The 26,753-nt window shown below is 44.3% G+C and overlaps 1 protein-coding gene across 3 annotated transcripts in view; it reads right to left on the reverse strand.

The window, feature by feature from the left end:
* Positions 1-26,753, reverse strand: part of diaph2 (diaphanous-related formin 2) — a 708,741-nt gene that overhangs the window by 331,102 nt on the left and 350,886 nt on the right. For all 3 annotated transcript variants that reach the window (XM_071399170.1, XM_071399171.1, XM_071399169.1), the window contains 2 exons: positions 6,102-6,200; positions 1,233-1,327 (listed from right to left, as the gene is read on the reverse strand). In XM_071399170.1, the coding sequence (XP_071255271.1) occupies positions 1,233-1,327; positions 6,102-6,200 (194 nt within the window). The remainder of the gene's footprint in view (positions 1-1,232; positions 1,328-6,101; positions 6,201-26,753) is intronic.

Raw genomic sequence — 26,753 nt, forward strand, 5'->3', positions numbered from 1 at the left:
GCCCCACTTGCAATTATTGCGTTCTCCCAGACAAGGAACACAGAAGCAAAGTCTAAATAGGGTGCCTCTAGCTAGATCATCAATCACGGGTGGGGGAAAGGAGGGTGGAGTTGGAGAGAGTTTTGCCAAGCCATGTCCCATACCATTTATTATGAATGGATGAATGGGAGGTCCTTATGGTCTGGGAGAATGGGGTGGGGCTGAATTGATGAATGGGAGGTCTCTATGGTCTGGGAGAATGGGGTGGGGCTGAATTGATGAATGGGAGGTCTCTATGGTCTGGGAGAATGGGGTGGGGCTGAATTGATGAATGGGAGGTCTCTATGGTCTGGGAGAATGGGGTGGGGCTGACTGCTATTACAATGAGCCTGTCCTCCTATAGCTCCTCCCACCAGCCTCCTCTGATGCACACACATATGGCCACATGTACACACACACACACAATAGTGCTGAGCAATTAGTGCTTTTTGAGGTCGGTTCAGTTTCGGTGCAATTATAAAAAAATAATCACGTTTTTCGATTTAGGTTTGGTAAAAAAAAAATGTTTACATTAAATGCACTATGCTTTATGTGGGTTGACTGCTGTAACAACACATAATAAAACAATTAATACATGTCCCATGATGACAGTGACTGACATTACTGCTTATCATAATTTATTCACATTACTTTACTTTAATAATAAATGTGTTTTATTTCATTCCAAGTCATCATCTGATCTCTATAGAGCTGCTGCTTATGCCTGACAAAATCCCTATTTTAGAAGTTATTCAAAGTAAATAAGGCATACTTAAATGACTGCTAAACAGAAAATATCAATCACTTGCATCGTGTATTTTCAGGCTCAGGAAGCAACTTTTTCAATCCTCTCGATCGCGCGTTCTCTCTTCTCTCAGTTTCTGTTTCTGCTCCGCACAGACCGGACAAGTTTAAGCTGGTGTGCAATGGATTATGGTCATTGTAGTTATTGACCATGTTTTCTGCACTAAACTATATAGAATATTGGCCTGTTGGAAACTATAACTCTGTGCTACATCGCACAGTTCAGGCTTCATCTGATTTATCTCTACAGAAACTGCACACCAAGCTCACAGAAAAAAAATTGAACTAAATGCAATTCAAATAGTTGAACTGACGTCAGTCAATTAGTTGTTTAAAAACCGAAATATAACCATTTCGCTCAGCACGCACACAAATACACACACAGGGGTCAGACAGTAGGTTGGACTCACCTGGATCAGTGATTCGCTCAGCCTCCCCTCGTCCACCTCCAGCACAATGTCCCGGATCTCTTCATAAGGCAGCCGGAATGAGCCCAGGAAAATTGCTGTTGTGATAGAAATGGGAAGCGGGGAGTCATTTTCCTCCCTTTTTTGTATTAGACCGGCAGGTTCAAAAGAGAGCTTTCACCTTTCACGAGCCCAGATCAAACCTGACACTGGGAAAAGTAATACACTTTCAGCCCTTCAATGGGATTGTTTGTGTCCGTCTGACAAAAACATCCACATTTCCCAGTGACAATAGAAGCCAGTTGAAATAACACCAATTTTGGGCACCGATTACCAGATAATGACTTGATATGTCAATCCCCTAACCTTTGGTTAAATTGCAAATTCAACATAACACAAGGACATAAACTCAAATAAGTAATGCCCTTGTAAATTGTGGGTGAGGGGTGGTCAAGAACCTCGGCCCCGCTACATCTTAGCAAGGTTCCCAGCGAGAATAGCAGCTCTGAGAGTTACATGGAATGCGAGGAGACTGCTGAATCCTAGGCAGGCATTCTCAGCAGGAGCCCCAGTCTCCAGGTGGGCCTGGAGGAGGCCCTCAGGGGGAATTTGGACCTGATGGATTGTAGGCTGGTACGCTGGGAGTCACCAGTGGAGGTCTGGTAATGAGTGTCTTCACAGCTGCTATAGCATGCCCACTCCATGCCAGTCCACTTCCTCTGTGTGTTCACATCAGATTCAAAAAACATTCATGTCCTCAACAAGCAATTCATTTAGCAGGTTCTCAAACTACGTTTTGTATTTTCAACTGTGGGAAGTTGAACAACTTGCATGGGAGTGTTTTTAAATTTTTCGATGGTGTTACATTTTAATTGGTGGAAGAGAAAGTTTCAGCTCATCTGTTGCATCATCAGCTATCTGACTTGCCTTTCAACAATTTCTAAATGGCAGATGCATACACTCATTTATTTCCAGTTCCAGTCTCACGGAGACATTTTATTTCATAATATATCTATCAACCACCACAAAAACCTTGAAGGTCTCTGAACAACGCTGAATACATTATATAAAGCTTGGCAAAGAGATCAGATTTGTATGAAGAGTGGAGGGAGGGAAAATAAAGAACCATTGAAAAAACAATAGTGAAGTCTGATCATTCTTCTCCTCTTTCGGCGTCTAAAACGTTAAAGCACATACTGAAAAGAGGGAAATGAACTTGGCTCGTGCCAAAACGGGTGGTAGAATTCCTTGTGGACAACCGTTGAAAAGAACATAAAAAAATATGTCAATTGTTCCATGTGTATTTAATGCTGATAGATCACTATGCACAGTATGGGTGAGGGGTGACTCCATTTCCAGCATGCCTGACCCCACTCCCTGTCCAGTGCTCATCACATCTCAATCCATGTATGTATATATCCCAAATGGTAGGGTATTCTCCCTATTCTCTAGGTAGTGCACTACTTTTGAGTCCTATGGGCCTTGGTCAAAGGTAGTGCACTACATAGGCAATATCAGCGGAGATGGAACGACTTCGAGTAAGAACCCCCACTCCCTTCTATTGTTACAGCTGGACTGTTCCCCACTGCTCCACACCCATTCCCAAGGTTACATTTAGAAATAAATAGGATTTTTTACAGCACAAATCTTGAAAATGTCATTGAGGACTGAGGAGACCATTATGTTATGACTGAGAGGATGATGAGAAACCTGGAGGTAGATGGAGCTGGTTAGTGTTAGTCTGGTAGGATGATGAGAAACCTGGAGGTAGATGGAGCTGGTTAGTGTTAGTCTGGTAGGATGATGAGAAACCTGGAGGTAGATGGAGCTGGTTAGTGTTAGTCTGGTAGGATGATGAGAAACCTGGAGGTAGATGGAGCTGGTTAGTGTTAGTCTGGGAGGATGATGAGAAACCTGGAGGTAGATGGAGCTGGTTAGTGTTAGTCTGGTAGGATGATGAGAAACCTGGAGGTAGATGGAGCTGGTTAGTGTTAGTCTGGTAGGATGATGAGAAACCTGGAGGTAGATGGAGCTGGTTAGTGTTAGTCTGGTAGGATGATGAGAAACCTGGAGGTAGATGGAGCTGGTTAGTGTTAGTCTGGGAGGATGATGAGAAACCTGGAGGTAGATGGAGCTGGTTAGTGTTAGTCTGGGAGGATGATGAGAAACCTGGAGGTAGATGGAGCTGGTTAGTGTTAGTCTGGTAGGATGATGAGAAACCTGGAGGTAGATGGAGCTGGTTAGTGTTAGTCTGGGAGGATGATGAGAAACCTGGAGGTAGATGGAGCTGGTTAGTGTTAGTCTGGGAGGATGATGAGAAACCTGGAGGTAGATGGAGCTGGTTAGTGTTAGTCTGGTAGGATGATGAGAAACCTGGAGGTAGATGGAGCTGGTTAGTGTTAGTCTGGGAGGATGATGAGAAACCTGGAGGTAGATGGAGCTGGTTAGTGTTAGTCTGGGAGGATGATGAGAAACCTGGAGGTAGATGGAGCTGGTTAGTGTTAGTCTGGTAGGATGATGAGAAACCTGGAGGTAGATGGAGCTGGTTAGTGTTAGTCTGGGAGGATGATGAGAAACCTGGAGGTAGATGGAGCTGGTTAGTGTTAGTCTGGGAGGATGATGAGAAACCTGGAGGTAGATGGAGCTGGTTAGTGTTAGTCTGGTAGGATGATGAGAAACCTGGAGGTAGATGGAGGTGGTTAGTGTTAGTCTGGGAGGATGATGAGAAACCTGGAGGTAGATGGAGGTGGTTAGTGTTAGTCTGGTAGGATGATGAGAAACCTGGAGGTAGATGGAGGTGGTTAGTGTTAGTCTGGTAGGATGATGAGAAACCTGGAGGTAGATGGAGCTGGTTAGTGTTAGTCTGGTAGGATGATGAGAAACCTGGAGGTAGATGGAGCTGGTTAGTGTTAGTCTGGGAGGATGATGAGAAACCTGGAGGTAGATGGAGCTGGTTAGTGTTAGTCTGGGAGGATGATGAAAAACCTGGAGGTAGATGAAGCTGGTTAGTGTTAGTCAGAGACTTCTCACAGGACTTAATGGGCTTGAGTATAATTTCCCATCACAGTCATCATTTCCCAACTTCCATTCAATACATCAGTGTCCAGTCAATGTCCAGCTAGCAAAGAGGCATCACACCACCGCTATTAGTTGAGTACATGAAGCAGAGGCATATTCCTGAGGGGATGAGTAGGCATGTTAGTGTGTAAGTATGCAGGTGAGTCAGTCAGCCACTCTAGAGTAGTCATGGTTTCCATTCCACTGTCACACCTTACACCCACTCCAGCAAGACTCCCCGCCCCAACACCCACATTCTATTATTTCCCCCTGATGTAATCATCAATATGTCAATCACAAGAGAACAGTGATGATATGAAGCATTACTTGATGCCTCACTGTCAACATGACTGGAATCAGAGTCAGAGAGTAGATGGAGATGGAGGGGGCGGTGTAGTTGCTATTTGTTGATATTTCTGGGATTTTATCTCCCCCTGTTTTGACATATGAGTTTAGCCCCTACTTGTGCCACCACCCCCTCAACAGCAGCCTGGAGATTTAAAGTATATTCCCTCCATGTTAACATACTTTGTTTTCAGATCCAGTAGAATCACAAAAAGGAATAGACAAGGGAAGAGGTGGCGTTTATGTGACCTGCTATTTTAGCATTGAAAGCATGAATATTGCATGAGGGGGGGACTGAGAGCTGTCAATGTGACAGAGGGTTCTCCTTGGTAAGGCATAAGCCATCCATCGATAACTGATAACCGGCAAAATTCTGGCTATGCTACTATAAGAAAGAGGAACTGGAATCCAAACTGAATATTGTTCCATTGCACTGATAAGTTAGTTAGGTCAAACAATAGAAAAACAAAGAGATATTCCGTTTGAATTCCAGGCAAGCCTTCTTCGTCATCTGATGCAGGAAGAAGTCTAGCAGGTCAGAGGTCAGAGGTGGAGCGAGATACAGTGATGGTGTTGCTCACAGCATATGGTCCACACCTGCTGCTAGGGATAATCACAAAACAAACGCCCGGTGCTGTCTCTTGATCCTGTTCTGTGTTGATTTTACAAATGGTATCAGAGGGGGCTGGGACTTCATCCATCTGTAGCAGCGATGACCCCCAGCACATTGCCAAGAAAGCACTTACCCACAGCTCAGGTAAAACAAAATTCCTGTTTGTAGGGTATGCAAATAGCCCTAAGAACATTAGTCATCATAAGTGCCGAACAAAACAGCTTGACCGTCCTACAGTACAACTGCCCCATGTGCTAGATGAGTTATATGACACATACTCTGAATGTAATATGTGTTTAGAAAACAGTCCCTCCAGGATTTCGCTGCATTCTTTTAGTGATCTCCACGGGCAAAAATGCTTGATTTTGCTACGGCAATTCTGACCAAAAAAAGGTTGTTAACGTGTGGACTTGATTGAACAATTTTACGCGGTTAAATTGCAGTGATTGGTTGAAATTGCACACTTTTTGTAATGTGGAGATCGAACAGTTTTATGTGATAACAGTGCAGTGAAGGGTCAATACTTCCCATAATATGCGGGGAATTCTGCAATCACAGAATTGCTCAATCCTGGAGGGACTGATAAAACACATTGTGCCCTGAATGCAAAAATACTAGTAGGTGTTGACTGTCCTACAGTGCAACTGCCCAATATGCAGAGTTATATGGCACATGTACTCTGAATGTAACATGCATTTGTAAAACACACTGTGCCTAATTGAGCCCAAATTCTGGTGGCATATAGCCTCAATTTACGTTTTAATAACCAGTTTTCACAATTCAATTATACCATTCCTGGGACATAGTGACATTTTTCTCAGATGGACAAGCTTGGTAAAGGGGCAATGAGTACTTACATAAATTCTGTGCCGTCTTTGCGTCCAAGATTCGCAGCTCCTTCGCCTTTTTCTTGAATTGCGTCACCCTGGCGTCTGTCTCATCCACCTCATGTTTCACTGTAGAAGGAAGGAATTGCATCTTCAATTCTGAGGAACATAACTGGTGTATGGAAAGTGCAGCAATGGCCTTGACCCATAAGAAATGATTAAATGTTTGCTTAAGTTTGGTATTTTCAATAATATATATTATTCTGGTTTATTTTGAAAATGTACATTCACATTATGAACACACTAGGTGACAATACACATTGGGAGCCTTACGGTTCTATGCATGAGACCCGTACACATATGGAGAAACAAAGACACAGTGGTGTTTAAAGGAGAATATGAGTAATGAAAGAGTATTTAACCCAACACAGGAACACACTCATCCAACTGGGCTCTAAAGCCAATGGAAACCAAGCTTTACACTCTAAAAAGACTCTGCCAGGTAACATCTACACCATTTAGATGCCAGCAGCTAGGCCCTCCATATTAGTTTCTCACACATTCATGTATAATACTAATGTAAGCCCTGGTCTGCTGGAGCGAGCCTGCAGCAGCAGCTTGTGTGTGTGTGTGTGTGTGTGCGTGCGTGTTGTAAGATAGTTGACAAACACAGCTCCCCTTCCCCAAGGCTCGTTCTGTCAGCCTCCCAAAGCCAGGGAGATAATTGTGTTCCCAGCGTAATCCTGGAGAGAGCCACACACTGCTGCTCCACTGAGCACACAGCACACAGGCAGGTACACGCCACACAGGCAGGCAACACAGGCAGGCAGGCAGGCAGGCAGCACACAGGCAGGCAAGCAGCACACAGGCAGGCAGCATAACAGGCAGGCAGGCAGGCAGCACAAAGGCAGGCAGGCAGCACACAGACAGGCAGGCAGCACACAAGCAGCCTACGACTCAGGAGACCGGCCCCAATCTTAATGACAGTGTGTCAGGGAGATTCCGCACGGTATAGGTGACACTATGTGTCAGCCAATCGTTCCTATTAAGTTTATCTCTACACACATAATAATTAAATAATAATAATTCTTATTTACATACACACATACAGGTACGTATGCATATAAACTAGCAGGACCCCTTTGTCTGGGAGCCACCCCTAGGGAGTGAGCATACTGTCTTTAAAACGAGAGGGAGAGAGAGAAAGATAAGGAAGGGAGGAAGGAATGTACAGTATACCCAGGTGGAGACGGCAGCGGCAGCAGGAGAAGGAGAGGAAAACTCCTCGGTCCCCCCCACCCCATCCACTCAAGATGGCTTATGGGAGTGGCAGCCCGCCTCGCCGCTAATCATCACAACTCCTCTATTTATTTAAGCCCAAGGTGTGAGTCTCCCAGGAAATACCCAGAACAAACAACCAGATCCCCAGAAAGTATCTGCATATTTGAAGAAACAATCAAAGAGGCAACAGCATCTCCTGAGCCGGTAGAGAGGAGAAGATGTTGCTTGAGGCACCCAACACAACCAGCCTCAGCCTCACTACCAGGCAGTTTGTCAACACAACACTTCAGGGAATATATTGTTTATACTATACACTGTGCTGCTGGAATAGGGCGGGTGATTCAATAATATGATTTAACCCCTCAAAACTAGTATAGAGTCAGACCTCAGTTATATTCTGAATTTTAAAGTGTGAATTTTGACATAGTGCTACTTGACAGAATTGCCTACTTTTATTTCATCACACTGTGGCAGAAATGTATTTTCTGTAAGCTCGCCATTACCTTGTAAGTGATGATGTTTTTTGGGGTTTATTTTCCTGTAATAATTCATCAAAAGTAGCGAAAGTTAAGACCTTGTCAGCAAAACTCATTTGAACTGGTTAGGCAGCTAGCTTTTAGTTGCCTGGCTTGCTAGGTTGACATTTACTGAATGTATTTGAAAATGGATGGGTTTATTGGTGTTAAAATAGAGAAGGTATGCTATTTGACGCAGCAGAAGCTGTCATTTTGTGTTTATACTTCTTCATAATGACAGCAAGTCTGATATCGGACAACAATAAAATGTTCATGATGTTGCTACGACAATTGTTTACATGATGTAAACCAGCCTTAATTCTAAAACATCTTGCATAGGAGTGAAACAATGTTTTGAAAACCTACATACAGTAAGTGTTCAATAATGACCAACCTATATGTGTTCAATGAACATCTGGGCTGAAAGAAATGTATGATTGGCGGTTTAAGAAATTAATAATTGGTACATGGTTGTAGAAAACTGTGTAAAAAATGAATTATCCAATTCTGACTTCCATGTGAAAAAATATATATATTTATGTTGTGAAACTGTAATCCGAGGAGATGAGTTTGAGGCCCTTGATTTTACAGGGCTGTGAAAAGATCTTGTTTCACTGCATTTCATGGTGAATTATTTTCTGTATCCACTTTTCTCTCCGCATCATTTGGATACAGCCTATTATTCAAAACGCTCAGATTAGGTGAAGTGCCCCATGACAAGTCCCCTGGCGATGACATCGTGGACTCATAATGCCCCGGGTCAAGCGCAGTGAGACGGTTGGATGAGCCTTGTTCATGGGCCAAGAGCTTCTCACGGAGACCAAGCCTCAGACAAAGAAACTAGAGGCCCAGAGAAAATAAAACATCAGGAATCACTGATCTTCCCACAGGGACGTCTATGTTTTTTTGCAGGCAGTAAGTGGGACAACGATGGGCCATTTCGGGACCCTGGTTACCCCCCCCCCCCCCCCCCCCACACCTTGTGCGAGTTGGATGTTCCACATGGTTACCTCACACTCTCTGTGGGACGCTGTTGAAACATTCGCCAGCGCCTCAGCTGTCCTCACCCGCAGCTGTCCTCACCCTCAGCTGTCCTCACCCTCAGCTGTCCTCACCCTCAGCTGTCCTCACCCGCAGCTGTCCTCACCCGCAGCTGTCCTCACCCGCAGCTGTCCTCACCCGCAGCTGTCCTCACCCGCAGCTGTCCTCACCCTCAGCTGTCCTCACCCTCAGCTGTCCTCACCCTCAGCTGTCCTCACCCTCAGCTGTCCTCACCCTCAGCTGTCCTCACCCTCAGCTGTCCTCTAAAACAGACACATTATATATATATTTTTACATTTAGCAGACACTCATATCCAGAGCGATTTACAGGAGAAATGATGGAATTATTAAGTGCCTTGCTCAAGGACACATCAAGAGATGTTTCACCTAGTCGGCTCGGGGATTCAAACTAGCGACCTTTCGGTTACTGGCCTAACGCTCTTAACCCCTAGGCTACCTACAGCCCCATTCCAATATGATATTGTCCCATTGTGCTTTTCCTGTCCTGCTGGGCTCGGGTTAGAAGCAGCAGCAGCGGCATAGGTTAGAGAGAGGGATGGTGATAGCTTATATCTAGCTCAAAGATATGCAACTTTGATGGGGGTGGGGGCCCCACTCATGAGGGGCCGCAGTGGCTCGTGGATCTGCGTACCCACATCCATACATCAACAAGTGTCTGCGCAGCCAGGCACTAAAATGTAACTTAGTTATATTTTTTACGCTTGGCACTGCAAGTCACGCCTCTCCCATCTCCTCATTGCTTTTTAGGAGCATATACAGTGGGGCAAAAAAGTATTTAGTCAGCCACCAATTGTGCAAGTTCTCCCACTTAAAAAGATGAGAGAGGCCTGTAATTTTCATCATAGGTACACTTCAACTATGACAGACAAAATTAGAAAAAAATAAATAAGTTTATAACAAAACAAAAGTTTATCTCAATACTTTGTTATATACCCTTTGTTGGCAATGACAGAGGTCAAACATTTTCTGTAAGTCTTCACAAGGTTCAAACAGGTGCCATTAATACAGGTAACGAGTGGAGGACAGAGGAGCCTCTTAAAGAAGAAGTTACAGGTCTGTGAGAGCCAGAAATCTTGCTTGTTTGTAGGTGACCAAATACTTATTTTCCACCATAAATTGCAAATAAATTCATTAAAAATCCTACAATGTGATTTTCTGGATTTTTTTTTCTCATTTTGTCTGTCATAGTTGAAGTGTACCTATGATGAAAATTACAGGCCTCTCATCTTTTTAAGTGGGAGAACTTGCACAATTGGTGGCTGACTAAATACTGTTTTGCCCCACTGTACCCACATGGGGGATTGAAAGATGAACTGAGGTGAACACTCCAGTCCAGTTGTTGGTGATAATGCACCTTAAAGTTGGTTGCTGACATATAAAGTACACAGAAGAGAAGAAGTAGTCATAGTCGTAGAAGAAGACTACTACTACTGAAGGAGAGATTACTAGAAAATAACTAGGTGTCCCCTTCTATCTGTGGATTAAATGTCAGAGTAGAGAACACACAATTTTGTGCGACTCAAAATGGATCGAAATTCTACAAAGATCCAGAAAAAAAGGACATTGTGCAAAACTTTTTTTTTTATTGGTCCGTGGACCTACATAACGGGCGGGGGCTGCCAGTTGCCCATCCCTGATCTAGCTGCTATCTGCTAGTATACATGCTCACTGATTCAATTCTGCCACACGCCGCATGTTTCCTCATATCTCCATGTGTGGACTGATGGGGCCTGGAGGGGGATATCACATAGTGCCTGCCAGTTTATTCAGTGTCCAGGAAGTGTGGACAGGATAACTACAGGTGGCCTTTTCAAAGCAATGGGAAAATGCACCAAAAAATACTCCTACTAGTCATCAGCCTTGTTTCCTTCCCAACTAAAAGTTTGCAAGTAAATAGAGTTATGCTATTGCCAAGTAAAACCTTAACCGCTCAACCTCTCCTTGAGGCTATGGCTTGACAGTTGATAAAACCACTTGCCAGCACCAAACGTGTTTTACTGACTGCCCAGTGGCTAAGATGTAAGACTCCAACAACAAGCGCCATCCCTCTCTTAGAGCCCTTTATTTGTTAATACAATCTTCCATGAATCCATTTATGAGAGAGCAGTTTGTGGTGGGTAGAGGAAGGGGGTGAAATTGGCAGCCAGCAGGTTTGCTGGAGCTGTCGGGCACAATGAAAGCATGGGGCCCATTTCTCGTCAGGATGTATCATTCCTATGACAGGCTGTCAGGCCCGACACATGGCAATAATGCAATCTTAATCACAAATTAACAGCGAGAGGCTGTAGTAATTGTTTTCATTGGCGAACCAAAAGTAGCACTTAGCGTCTACGCGAGAGCTATCGATGAGATCAGGAGGTAGGTCCATTTGGACAGGAATGAGCAGGGTGGGAGCATGTTGTGTTCCTCAGGGCACGTGGTAAACCGAGCTAGACAGCAGCTGGGCCTTGCATAGTGAAAAGCCTTTCACTGAAACAACCAATAGTGATGGCTCGTTAAGTTTTTATGGAGAACTCCGATCACACACAGATAAATTAAAGTTGAGTAAGACATGCTGAGTACATGTAGGACACAAATAACACTAAACTATGAATGACTTCTGCAGAGCAGCATGTCGGTTAATATTCACAGCAAAAACGGTGCATTGTTTAAAGCAAGGCCAGATGGAGCACTCAGGGGGAAAATGAGGTCTCTGGTTGATCTTGACCATGTCAGTCAGACTACAAGAATGTGTCAGTGTAATATAACCAGAGAGAGTTTCCCAATGCTTTGTTGGAACTACATATCAAGGGAGAAAAACACATAGGAGACTGGTACCGAAAAATAAAGACGTTTCCAAATGACCGTTAAACAATAACACTAAAGTTATTTCGTGGCCAAGATAATCATATGCATGTTAGGCCCAGCCCAGGAAAATAGTTACATTTCATTACCAGAGGAAGGGGAGTATAACAGCTTACTAAGGCCAGAGGAGCCAACCATAGAATGAAGGATTTTATTTAAAAAAAATAGATAAACTACACAAGCAATAGAAACTGATTTGGACAGTTTAAGATGGCTTGGCGTATGTGTGAGCCTTGTATGTGAGTTTTGGACCGTGGTAAGCTCTGGAGAGATCCTGATAACCAGAGTTCTTCCACACTTGGCCGTTCGCCGTGTTGACTGGGCCACAATCATTTTGCTGGTAGTCTTCCATGAGATATCTCCCTAAAGACCAGCCAGAAGGGCCCGGGGCATTAGAAAGCTAAACACTACCACATGTTCACTTCCGGAGACAGAGCCTGAGACTGGTCCGACGAAGCGCAGCCATCACCAGACAACAAACCACCAGAGGACAACGCCGAGCGATGGGAGGCCTTTTCCAAAGTAGAAACTGAAGAAAGCATTGATGACAGGTCCTGTACAGATGTATTTAAGGGCAGGCTGATGTAGAGTGGACCAGACAATGTGGAGTCTGGCTGTCCAGGAGGCTATTTATTCCCCACCGAATGTGCAATCTGCCTGCAAACATGTGTTCCGTCCTCCATCTCTCTGACTCACGCTGGGGATTGAGCCACCAGAGCTGCCAGCCCCTCTAAAGGAGATGGATTCTGAGAGGGGCAGAGCCATAGGGTTCTGCCGATGCCTGCTTCAGCTGCAGCTCACACATCTAGATGTGCAATACTCAAACATTTTAACGGAATTGGAAAAATACCGATTTATTTCCAAGGATATTGGTTCTTTGGGATGCAGCTGGTTTCTCTAAAGGGAGGCTTTGGATATACACTATATATACACAAAAGTATGTGGACACCCCTTCAAATTTGTGAATTTGTCTATTTCACCCACACCCGTTGCTGACAGGAGTATACAATCGAGTACACAGCCATGCAATCTTCATAGACAAACATTGGCAGTAGAATGACCTTACTGAAGAGCTCACCTTTCCAACAAGTCAGTTTGTCAAATTTCTGCCCTGCTAGAGCTGCTCCGGTTAACTGTAAGTGTTGTTATTGTGAAGTGGAAACGTCTAGGAGCAACAATGGCTCAGCCGCAAAGTGGTAGGCCACACAAGCTCACAGAACGGAACTGCTGAGGAACCATTGCCTCTGGAAGCAATGTCAGCACAAGAACTGTTCGTCGGGAGCTTCATGAAATGGGTTTCCATGGCCTTGCAGCCACACACAAGCCTAAGATTACCATGCACAATGCCAAGGGTCTGCTGAGGTGGTGTAAAGCACGCCACCATTGGACTCTGGAGCAGTGGAAATGCGTTCTCTGGAGTGATGGATCATGCTTCACCATCTGGCAGTTTGATGGACGAATCTGGCTTTGGTGGATGCCAGGAGAACACTACCTGCCCCAATGCATAGTGCCAACTGTAACGTTTGGTGGAGGAGGAATAATGGTCTGGGGCTGTTTTTCATGGTTCGGGCTAGGACCTTTAGTTCCAGTGAAGGGAAATCTTAACGCTACAGCATACAATGACATTCTAGACGATTATGTGTTTCTAACTTTTTTGCAACAGTTTGGGGAAGGCCCTTTCCTGTTTCAGCATGACAATGCCCCAGTGTACAAAGTGAGGTCCATAGAGAAATGGATTTCGAGATCAGTGTGAAAGAACTTGACTGTCCTGCACAGAGTCCTGACCTCAACCCCATCGAACACCTTTGGGATGAATTGGAAAGTCGACTGCGAGCCAGGACTAATCGCCCAACATCAGTGTCCGACCTCACTAATGCTCTTGTGAATGAATGAAAGCAGCAGAAATGTTCCAACATCTAGTGGAAAGCCTTCCCAGAAGAGTGGAGGCTGTTATAGCAGCAAAGGGAGCCCAACTCCATTATAATGCTGATTATTTTGGAATGAGATGTTCACCGAGCAGGTGTCCACATACTTTTGGCCATGTAGTGTAGGACGATTGCTTAGTTTTGCATCTAGCCCAGCCAACAAGGCTGTTATAGGGAATAGACAGGGATGTGTTTTGGCAGTGTAAGAGTAATAACAGTGTAATTGTCTGTGTCAACATGTTGACATCTGCTTTTAAGTGTACATTCTCTGTTAGACGTTTAATGGAATACAACAATAGCTACTACATAGCCATGTAGGAAAACGTTTTATGATGTTTGTGTGTACACAAAGTTTTTCTTTCGAAATAAGAGATGTGGTCAAATCGGCTTGTTTTTCTGTGTCATTGAGAAGAGTTCTTATTTCCTGTTAGGTACCCAGAGTGCATCTCAAGCATATGAGAGCGTCATGTTCCAGGGGCTGTTACCTTTGAAGCACTGTATCTCTTTCGATGTCACCCCCGAAAACACATGTGATATCCGACCCTGAAGACCAGGGTCAACGGACGAGCACGAGACCTCCCAAAATAGAGAGCAGAACTTAAGGTTAGAAAACACCATTTGACCAGCGAATTCCAGCTGTGTCCAATTTCTCCCATTGATTAGGGCTAAACAGAGGTCTCTCTCTCAACCCCAAAGCCAATTTACTGTTGGGATATAAACCCTCTCTTTCCACTCCTCCCTCAATCTATGATCTCAAAAGCGTGCTCACACTCTCAAAAAGGCAATACTTTTCTTTCACTCGGGAACCCTGAAATGGTTTATTTTTTTATTTTTTTAAGGCTAGCGAACCATCAGATAAGGCCAGTCAAGAATGAAAAAGTGCACAAATTGAATCTGAGGGCAGCATAACAAACAGTCCGGGAGCAAGATAAGTGCTTAATGTACATTCCACATTTGGAAACAGTGGAGGATTTTTGATGATGTGGTCTGGAAATTAGTGTCTGCAACAGCCGTCCATCAGACGTAATCCATTATCTGAAGCGATTTGTGCGATCAACTCCTCCTTAGAGAAGCATCTCATTTGTTGATGTTAAGAGATGTAGGTACTAAATACCTGTCTATCGGACTGAATAGGTATGATCCTCGCTCTGAGTTAGTTAAGCCATTTGGATAACATCTTCCTTGTTGCCCAGGCTTGACCTTCACACAGTGGGAACATTTCGGACGGACCGTCTCACCACTCCACAACCCAAGGTGAGGCAATTAGAACCGAGCTGCAGCTGGGGGAGAGGTTGTACTCTCATCCATGCAATCATCATCATGTCTAATGATAACAGGGAGTTGGGGAAGTGGCTGGTAATGATAATGATGGAAATCATGGTGTGTGTGTGTGTGTGTGTGTGTGTGTGTGTGTGTGTGTGTGTGTGTGTGTGTGTGTGTGTGTGTGTGTGTGTGTGTGTGTGTGTGTGTGTGTGTGTGTGTGTGTGTGTGTGTGTGTGTGTGTGTGTGTGTGTGTGTGTGTCTGACTGTCCACATGAGTGAACATGAGTGTTCAATTCAACTGTCCCTCTCACGCTCTCCGAAGGTCACCTGTCTTTCGCCTCAGCAGCTGGTTCTAGTCAGTCCAACGCTAACAGAAGACGGAGATGGAGGGAGGAGGAGGCATTGGGATGAGAGATGAATCTCCCAGGGTGATATCATGACCCATGGTGCAGTAATGGCTTCAGTATGAAGGTAAGAGGAGAGGAGAGAAGTGGAGAGGCCCAGCCTTGAGTCACACAGCTGGGCCTGGAGTCACACAGCAGGGCCTGGAGACACACAGCTGGGCCTGGACACACACAGCTGGGCCTGGACACACACAGCTGGGCCTGGACACACACAGCTGGGCCTGGACACACACAGCTGGGCCTGGACACACACAGCTGGGCCTGGATACACACAGCTGGGCCTGGACACACACAGCTGGGCCTGGACACACACAGCTGGCCCTAGGCCTCGAGTCCCACAGCTGGGAATGGAGACACACAGCTGGGCCTGGAGACACACAGCTGGGCCTAGGCATTGAGTCACACAGCTGGGAATGGAGACGCAGAGCTGGGCCTAGAGACACACAGCCCAGAGGAATAACCACCACCTCTTCCTCCTCATGTGTGAGGGAGAGAAACTCATTCATACAGATCTCATTCATGTCCTCCATATTTAGTTCTGTTCTTACTCTGACCTGAGTGTTTGACCCGAGAGATGAGAAGGAAGAAGAGGGATGGCTAACCCCTAACATAGAGGTAGACATTCTGCATTCATACATTGCTTACCATCCATCAGAAATGGAAATTCAGTGCTGTAACCTTCCGCGTTACAAATATTCTGAAAATGTGATGTGCATGTTGAGGAATCCAGGAAATCTTGGCAGGATTTAACCCTGCAATGACTCATCCATCTGTGATTGCTTTCATGGATCACACTCATCCAGCAGTTTCATATAGGAGTTGCCAGAGCATTACTAATGGCATATTTCACCTGGGGGATATCTGCTGACTCCTACTGCTAATAGCTTATCTCGTAGACTGGGGATTCTGATTAGTCTTCCATGAAGGAAAGGTGGAATGTTGCATTACTCACAGTGTTGCTGCAGACAATTACAATACATTATACAGAGAATAAAGGGATGGCTTTTGACACAGGACATATCTTGAGAAAACTAAGTGAAATGACTGCATGACAAGGAGAAAAAAAATAGTTGACCTGAGCTTCAAGACGACCTCTAACATCTCTGCTGTTTCATTTAGGAGTGTTGAGACCTTGAGAACATTGTTGTTCTCTTCCTTCTCTGTCTGGGAGAGGCAGAGAGTGTGGTAAGGCCTTGTTAGTTGACCGTGAAGAGAGATCGAGGGCAGCCTGAGGATTGGGCCTGACAGGCAATGAGCTCCAGGAACCTGTTCTCCGGTTGTGCCGGGGCAGCCCGCCATGACCCAATGCGCTTGAGTGCCCGGAGAGGCAGTTGCTGATGCTACAAACGGCTGCCTCCAGCGTCCATTAAACCCAGGCCCTGCCTAGCTGGGTTTAAGCATTCAGCAGGAGAAACACTGAAGCCTAGGCTCATGTAACAGCTCCGGGATGAGAAGCAGAGATTTGAGGCTGGGCCTCTTCAGACAGCTGGCAGGAAAACTTATGTCCCAGTAGTCTCTATTACCTCTCCCAGCTCTACGGTACACAGGCCCAGACCCAGCCTGAGTGCTAAAGTACAGAGAACAGGGCTAGAGAAGAGATATCTACCAGCTAGCAGAAGCAGCACCATGCTCCCCTTAACTCCCCTCTCTGTTTCCCTAACTAAGCCTTCAGACAATGGCTACACACAAACACACACAAACATGCAGGGATGCATGCATACAGCTCTTATTGCTGTTCCATTGTCGCCAACTCTCATTCTTTCTTTCTTGCTCTAATAAAGACCATACGTTTGCTACTGCTAGATTGTAAGTATAAAATAACAATTCAAACAACAGTCAACAGCATTTGTGTTGACACTACAATGAACATGACTGATGCGCTGTCTGACACATGATACTGGGATAAATGTTGGCAATGAACAAATATGTGAAGATAAATACACAAAGCAGAGGACTAAAGGTCAAGTAGTAATTAATGATCAATGGAAATAGTTGTTTTTCTATAATAGGGAAATAATGATTAATGGGTCAGAGACATGTGAGGAACTTCGGTCCGGGAGTCATAGCTACAGCACCTTCACAAGGTCCTTTGCTGTTGTTCTGGGATTGATTTGCACTTTTCGCACCAAAGTACGTTCATCTCCAGGAGACAGAACGCGTCTCCTTCCTGAGCGGTATGATGGCTGCGTGGTCCCATGGTGTTTATACTTGCGTACTATTGTTTGTCCAAATGAACGTGATACCTTTAGGTGTTTGGAAATTGCTCCCAAGGATGAACTAGACTTGTGGAGGTCTACCATTTTTTTCTGAGGTATTGTCTGATCTCTTTAGATTTTCCCATGATGTCAAGCAAAGAGGCACTGAGTTTGAAGGTAGGGCTTGAAATACATCCACAGGTACACCTCCAATTGACTCAAATTATGTCAATTAGCCCATCAGAAGCTTCTAAAGCCATGACATAATTTTCTGAACTTTTCCAAGCTGTTTAAAGGCACAGTCAACTTAGTGTATGTAAACCTCTGACCCACTGGAATTGTGATACAGTGAATTATAAGTGAAATATTCTGTCTATAAACAATTGTTGGAAAAATTACTAGTGTCATGCACAAAGTAGATGTCCTACCCGACTTGCCAAAACTATAGTTTGTTAACAAGAAATTTGTGGAGTGGTTGAAAAATGAGTTGTAATGACTCCAACCTAAGTGTATGTAAACTTCCGACTTCAACTGTACTTCCCAGCATAACATCTATTATGTGTTCTCTTTGAATAAACCAATTTTTCTCCCCCTGATTTGCTTTGGGTTCTGTGTTATTGAAGAATAACATCAACTGCTAACAGCAACTAGTGGGACTATTTCTACTGCACTGTCACTGTTTGATATGACAACAGAGTGTGGTCTCCTTTATCTCGTTGGCGAATGCCCTACTTTGGAGTCTACTCGACAGGTCTGCCTTCTGTACATTTGTCATCTGACAGAACCTAATCTGCCCTCTCTTTCTCTCCTGGCGCCTTTTTTCCTCTTTTGTCATCTCTTGCTCAAACATTTTGGGAGATGAAGACATGATGAAAAGCGGCGAGCGACTCAGGGAGAGTGGTCCATTTGTTGTCTGTGCAAGGGTAGTTTAGAGCTTCAATTTGAGTTTGTTTGCTTCTTCTCCCGCCACCTGTGTCTTTGCCCCCGTCACCTTCTGATCATGTCTTCTCCAGTGATCCTAAGGCCACACTCACATAACCCAGCCTAACTACTAAAGAAATAATGACGTCTGGGATACCGGCCTCTGCAACTGGTGTATTCTGGGCCCTAGCTGCACCGAGGCTCCTAATTGGCTCTGAAAGCATCACTTCCTTTGGCCGTGTGACTGCTTGTGTGACTACCTCCCCGCCCACCTGTTCTATCTCTCTGATAGTGAGCAGAGTAGACTTGAGTGTCTACCTGCTGGCATACCCTTTTAGTTCATATTGAGCCACTTGTGTTTTGGACTCAGGATACATATTCAGACTGTTTCTCTATTCAAAAGAACTGAGAAAAAGAGTCAAACATGAAGCATTGTCAAAGGAAGGGGAAAAAAACAGTGGGGTGCAACTCGGCTTTACAAGGTTTATGTTTTAGAAATGTGGTTGAGTATTATCCCCTTCACTTGAAGGTTAACCGATAGGTTGATCCAATTTGTCTATGAAGGTGTGAAAGGACTTAAGAAATATTTCACATGTCTGCATGGTGAAATGTCAAGGTTTGCTGAAGGATAAGGAGGGGGAAAACTTTTCCTTTCTGACGGAGAGGCTCCACGCTTGTTAGCAGCAATGGGTTTATCCCGGGGAATCAACAACGTCAGGGGCAGATAGTACAGTATAATTGTAAGTCCCCAATCCTATAAAAGACAGCAGCTGCAGCTAAAATTCATGCCTTGCCACTTGGCACAAACCAATACAGATCTCCCTGGCTGACGATAAACAATTTTTGACAACCGTTGAGTGCCGAGTATATTGTGAAGCAATGCACCAGCTGGGCTGCAGTGCAAGATTGAGGCTTTAAAGGCTTTGTCTGTGTCACATCCTGATGACTATTCTTCAGACAGCCTGCCGTCTAACATGCTCCAGTGACATGTAGGTGTCAAAGCAGAAATGCCCTGATTAAATATGTACTATTCAGCATCTGGGGGGAGAAGAGAGAGAGGTGTTCAGTCGTGAACTGCATTTGAATCTGATGTGTGTCTGTCACTGTATACCTGCCTTGACTTTCTATAAGTGAACACAGTATTATATCAGTCGTACCCAAACATACTAAATGGTTCAGTCTCTCTCGCTCTCTCTCATCAAAGAGGCAGTTATGTCCTCGGGGAGGGGAATGTAAGATGAGGACAAAGCGAAATCAGAGCGCGAATGAAAACATGGGGAGAGTGTGCTTGGGCCAGGAGCCTCAGTAGGAATGCGTGCTGCGGGGAGGCTTGTTGTTGTTTTAGAGGGGGCTTCATTGGCCCTGGTGTGGTGCTGTGGGGTGTGTGCTCCGTGTGCTCTGAGCTAGATCCAGCTGGTCAAGGAAAAGACATGGAAGTAGAGAGAGAGAGAGAGAGAGAGAAAGCTCTTGGCGCTCATGGCTTATGTTACTCAGGCCATCCCCTCGAGGCCTTGCATCACAAACCCACACACTAACACAACTCCCCAGCCTTTCTCCTCTGCATTAACCACTTCCTGTGAGGCTCCCATCTCCAGGCCTGCTGACAGCCAGCCACAGCCAAAAGAACCCCTGAGAAAACAGAGACAGGTTTGTGTGGAAAAAAAGAAAGAGGAGAAAAGTCAGAGTCCCAGAGCTGAACGGAGGGAGAGGGGGTGGATGAGGCCCTGAGAGACAACCTAGAAGGGAAAATAATAAGGCAAAAGAAAGAGACCTCACGTGTCATTCAAAACATCATTACCGCTTTGTGACATGCTGGCGGCTAACCGCCAATTATTTCTGATTTGGCTTCCAACGACGTTGCAGCCCATCGTTACATCCTGTTAGAAGTGCAGCCTTGATTACAGTCTCCCTTGTTTGGTTTAATGACAAGAGTTATAACAGTTTTAGTCAAGCTTAATGAGTTAAAATGATAGACTTGCCCTAGCAGCCATTAGGGTGCAGCAACCACCGTTACTGTCGTGTTGGGTGGGTCTTTTGTTTCCCGCTCACGCTGAGGCCTTGATTAGTGTGCTGGTAGGATTGTAAATATGTGTTTGACCTCCACTGCATTGGAATTCGGTGTATGGATGGTCCATGGTGGGGGAGTGTGAATCGTGTTCCAACCGCACTCTCAGCGGCCTGGATTGAGGTGTTTACGAGACCTGCTGCTAAAATCCCAGTCTGGGTTACTCTTGAATTGGATTTTGTGTTAACCAGCAGCAGTAAAGAGGGCGATTCAGAGACTGTCACTTAGTGCTCTGTTTTAACTTGTAAAGAGCAACCTTCGGGCCAATGGAGAACTCCAGTAAAAACCACACAGAGCCAAAGTAGGCCTTCACCTGTTCCTACGTTACTGCTCCACTCCCATCATCAGCAGAACTTATTGAGTTACAGTCACCACTGGCTAGCTCAATCACAATATTAAACAACAAGTTTATTTCCACTCCCCAACACTCTCGTTCTCCCGCTCTCTCCATTGTCTAAATGAAAGGGTTGACTGTGACTCCAGGTACAGAGAGTAGTGTTTTCCAGTGGCCGTCTGGTGGCTTTGGAGTTCATGCAGAGAGTGGCTTTCCAGAAGAAAACAAATCCATAATCAACATTGAGTTACAACTGGACCTTTACTGAAGCGCAGGCCTTGGAGGTCACTGCTGGACTAGAGGAAAAGCAACATAGTGACAAACTCCACTCAGGAAACGAACCAATCTAAACAGAGACATTGTTCTTTCCTCCCGGTATTCAGCTTTCCGGTTAGAGAGGAAAACAAAGACTTTGGGCGGCTCGGGAATATGACGAGGAAAGACAGTGCCAAAGTGCTGGATCCTTTCGAGACACGTGGAGGATCAATGGGTCAAATTAAAGGGGGCCTGTGTGGCAAGAGTGGCAGTGTGAGTTGTCTCTCTCTGATCTCTGATCTACAGAGAGCCTGGCGCTCAAAGCCCCACTAAATTACAGGTGGATTTGTGAGAGGTGAACCACCTGCACAAAGGTAGCTGTGATTTCATGTGACACAGATCTGTGGTTATCTCCTTTGAAGCATTTCAAATCAAATCAAATATATTTATAAAGCTATTTTTATACATCAGCAGATGTCACAAAGTGCTAATACATGAACCTAGCCTAAAACAGCAAGCAATGCAGATATACAGTCGTGGCCAAAAGTTTTGAGAATGACACAAATATTAATTTTCACAAAGTTTGCTGCTTCAGTGTCTTTAGATATTTTTGTCAGATGTTACTATGGAATACTGAAGTTTACTTACAAGCATTTCAGAAGTCTCAAAGGCTTTTATTGACAATTACATGAAGTTGATGCAAAGAGTGAATATTTGTAGTGTTGACCATTCTTTTTCAAGACCTATCCAATGCCCTGGCATGCTGTCAATTAACTTCTGGGCCACATCCTCACTGATGGCAGCCCCTTCTTGCATAATCAATACTTGGAGTTTGTCAGAATTTGTGGGGTTTTGTTTTTCCACCCACCTCTTGAGGATTGACCACAAGTTCTCAATGGGATTAAGGTCTGGGGAGTTTCCTGGCCATGGACCCAAAATATCGATGTTTTGTTCCCCGAGCCACTTAGTTATCACTTTTCCCTTATGGAAAGGTGCTCCATCGTGCTGGAAAAGGCATTGTTCGACACCAAACTGTTCCTGGATGGTTGGGAGAAGTTGCTCTCGGAGGATGTATTGGTACCATTCTTTATTCATTGCTGTGTTCTTAGGGACAATTGTGAGTGAGCCCACTCCCTTGGCTGAGAAGCAACCCCAAACATGAATGGTCTCAGGATGCTTTACTGTTGGCATGACACAGGACTGATGGTAGTGCACACCTTGTCTTCTCTGGACAAGCTTTTTTCCGGATGCCCCAAACAATCGGAAAGGGGATTCATCAGAGAAAATGACTTTACCCCAGTCCTCAGTAGTCCAATCCCTGTACCTTTTGCAGAATATCAGTCTGCCTCTGATGTTTTTCCTGGAGAGAAGTGGCTTCTTTGCTACCCTTCTTGACACCAGGCTATCCTGAAAAATTATTTGCCTCACTGTGCGTGCAGATGCACTCACACCTGCCTGCTGCCATTCCTGAGCAAGCTCTGTACTGGTGGTGCCCCGATCCCACAGCTGAATCAACTTTATGAGACGGTCCTGACACTTGCTGGACTTTCTTGGGCTCACTGAAGCTTTCTTCACAACAATTGAACCGCTCTCCTTGAAGTTCTTGATGATCCAATACATGGTTGATTTAGGTGCAATCTTACTGGCAGCAATATCCTTGCCTGTGAAGCCCTTTTTGTGCAAAGCAATGATGATTGCATGTGTTTCCTTGCAGGTAACCATGGTTGACAGAGGAAGAACAATGATTCCAAGCACCACCCTCCTTTTGAAGCTTCCAGTCTGTTATTCGAACTCAATCAGCATGACAGAGTGATCTCCAGCCTTGTCCTCGTCAACACTCACACCTGTGTTAACGAGAGAATCGCTGACATAATGTCAGCTGGTCCTTTTGTGGCAGGGCTGAAATGCAGTGGAAATGTTTTTGGGGGATTCAGTTCATTTGCATGGCAAATAGGGACTTTGCAATTAATTGCAATTCATCTGATCACTCTTCATAACATTCTGGAGTATATGCAAATTGCCATCATACAAACTGAGGCAGCAGACTTTGTGAAAATTAATATTTGTGTAATTCTCAAAACTTTTGGCCACGACTATAGAAGCACGGTGGCTAGGAAAACTCCCTAGAAAAGCAGGAACCTAGGAATAAACCTAAAGAGGAACCAGGCTCTGAGGGGTGGCCAGTCCTCTTATGGCTGTGCCTGGCGAAGATAAGATTATATGGCCTTTAAGGCCAGATAATTCTTTTAGATGTTCAAATGTTCATAAATGACCCGCAGGGTAAAATAATAATCACAGTGGTTGTAGAGGGTGCAACAGGTCAGCACCTCAGGAGTAAATGTCAGTTTGACTTTTCATGGCTTCTCACCCTTAACCTCCACGCGATGGCACTGGAATCATATGCACTTGCCCCCCTTCTTCCACCCAAAACGATACATGGGACACGTCTCATAAGCACCCTATTCCCTTTATAGTACCCTATGGGCCCTGTTTAAAAGTAGTTCACTATATAGGGAATAGGATGCCATTTAGGGCACAACCATGAACATGGGGGTGACCACGTGTTTGAAACTCCACTTGGTTCTTGTGATTGAAAGTCCTAATGAGGGCTAGTGAAGGGTAGTGAAGCCCACCCTCTAAATAACGTGTTATAGTGGGCTGATCAAAACATGAGAACGTTGGCTACTCCAGGCATTTTACAAGAAGCTGCTGGATGAAGGGAGCCTCTGAGGGTAATCTCATCCAAAGGCAGGCCATGATCACTGGAATGTGTGTTCTCTCTGGGTTATGTATGACAGCTTGGCAGCTCCATGCCAGAATCACCCTTAAACACTCACACATGAACACACCCTCACAACCACCCACATACACACACCCCCACCCACAACCCAACCCTTCTGGCTGGCCTTGAACTCATCAGGAGTCTTTGGATTTTCTGACCCCCTGGTATGGGTCTCTCTGCTGTACTGAAGCAACCTCTACACACACAGGCCGTACACACGCACACACAGAAATATGCTCTTTGCACCCATGTAATGATAAACAAGAGATAAATGTAGCACTATCCATGTCCATCGTTCTATTTTACATACCTCTGTTCATTTGATGGCCATAAATGAGACATACAATTAGGTTTATCTGAAAACCATGTGCTTAGATCCTGCCAAGTGGTACCTGCCAGGCACATGTCATGGATGCTCTCATTGGATCATGATACACAGTATAGGTGCATGTTTAAGATAAATAGGTGACGCCTGCCAAAATCTGTCAAACAAGTGAGAAGGAATTCATCATGCCAAATTCCTAGCTTGAGAGAATGTCATAATAGGTTGATACGTAAGAATGTACAAAATGGGGGGGGGGGGGGGGGAATTCATACAGACCTATACAATGTAACCCACTATCTATCAAACCACCTATTAGTCATGTGACAGACAGACACACACAGTTGCATGTACCATATGAACACACAGCACTCAATATACTGAGCTCCTACACACACTGTCATGCCAATGCCAGTCTCTACAAGGTGTGAGATATGTCACACTACATCAAAATAGCAGCTAAAACATCTCATACTGAAGAATAATCATCCCACATTAAAGAAATGACGTATTTGATCTGCTTTGAACACTGTTATTGTGGAGACACTGCAGCTAGAAAACCGCTATTACAATCACAAAAAGCAGTGGAGTATGGAGCTTCAACATGTAAGTACATCACTTACTTCCTTAAATGGTTACTGCTGCCATTCCTTTAAGTACCCCTTTAAGATCTTGCAGTGAAAGCAAGAAAGCTACAAAATATACAGTGGTTCCTCCTTTAAAAGTTGTGTCAGACGGCGGCACACCTTGCGGGCTGCTGCAGCATTCTGTGGCACGTTATCTATTTGTCAGCCATTTTTTCTGTTAATGCAAGTTATTGCTAGTTTGACCACCAGAGGGCATATTTAAGAAGCATTTGATAGTCTTCCGTATTGGCATTACCGGAGAATTTATAACCTTTTTTTGTAATAACATAGTATATGGGATTTATTTTAAGAAATTTGGCTTAATAAATTTTATTAATATTATGGTGTTTCTATTCAGAGAAAAACTACAAACTAAACCATCAGGGTTTCCGTTAGGATGGGAATGGAAAATATGTACAACGGGAGGAAGGAGTAGGCTGTCCTTGTAATTAAGAATTTGTTCTTAACTGACTTGCCTTGTTAAATAAAGGTTACACTAAGAGCATAACATTTCTGCACCCTAATTTTCTAATTCTTGTCTAACCAACACCCAAACGGAGATTAAGTGAAATAAAAATATCATTGATTTATCAAGACCAGTCCCCATGCTTGTCTCAGAGCAGCACGAAACGGTGCTAAAATAGTTGTAGGCTTTTGCTTCTAACTTCAATATACTCTTTAAATAAATAAGACCTACACCATTTTTAACAGTATATCTAAAAAAATAAAAAATAAATCTATGATGTGACTCCACCAATAATTACATTTAGAGGATTGGAGGACTCTATATTAATATCTATGGGGCATTTTCTGTTAGTTATTGTCAGATATTCTCACTGATCCTAAGGGGATTTTATATCATTCTAAATGAATTAATAATAATTGCTTTGTTTAAAAAGTAACAATATTTTGGAGATGTCATTTTTAATTTAATCTAGAGTGAGCGAGAAAAAGGCAATTCTTGAACATGGGGTGAGACATTCTCACTAATTTGTAAATAAAGCCAGTTTGTTACTTATAATTATTCATTTCTGGATAAACCTAACTTGATTAATTAGCAGACATCACTTTCATATATTCAGTCAACACATATTTTAAGAATATCATGGAATACTTGAACATTTTCGTTTCTCCATGCTCGACTCAGAGCAGCGCGAAACGGTGCTGAAATAGATGTCCACAGCGGAAAGGCTATGTATTCTGTGCCCATTCGTGGTACATCTCTTCGGTTACACATCCGTGGAATAGCAGAACAGCATAATGGTCCAGGCAGCCCTTGTGCCTGGTGAGCAGTTGGTCAAGTTCTGTTGTCAGAAGAGGAATGGACATGTCAGGGTGAACCAATGACCTGACGAACCCGCCAGGTATGTTGACTCTCCCTGTTGGAGGTGGAGTTCCAGAGCTCACAGGTGTGCCTGGCATGGATTGTGACTCCATCTCGTTCCTCGCCCTTTTCAACACGTGAGTGAGTCAATAACTAGTCAAGCCATTGACTCACTGATGAATGAAGATGATGAGTGATCGGCAAAGGCAATCTGTAAGCATCACGGCACAACATCAACATCGCTCTAATCACAGTCAGAAGACAGTTGAAGAAACTTGCGCGGGACTTATGGAAACGCTCGGTAAGAAATATACAGTTGAAGTCGAACGTTTACATACACCGTAGCCAAATATATTTAAACTCAGTTTAACGATTCCTGACATTTAATTCTAGTAAAAATGCCCTGTTTTAGGTCAGTTTTTATCACCACTTTATTTATAGAATGTGAAATGTCAGAATAATAGTAGAGAGAATGATTTATTTCAACTTTTCTTTTCTTTCATCACATTCCCAGTGGGTCAGAAGTTTTAAATTGTTTAACTTGGGTCAAACGTTTTGGGTAGC

The sequence above is a fragment of the Salvelinus alpinus genome, chromosome 4, assembly GCF_045679555.1.
Source record: "Salvelinus alpinus chromosome 4, SLU_Salpinus.1, whole genome shotgun sequence".
Lineage (NCBI taxonomy): Eukaryota > Metazoa > Chordata > Actinopteri > Salmoniformes > Salmonidae > Salvelinus > Salvelinus alpinus.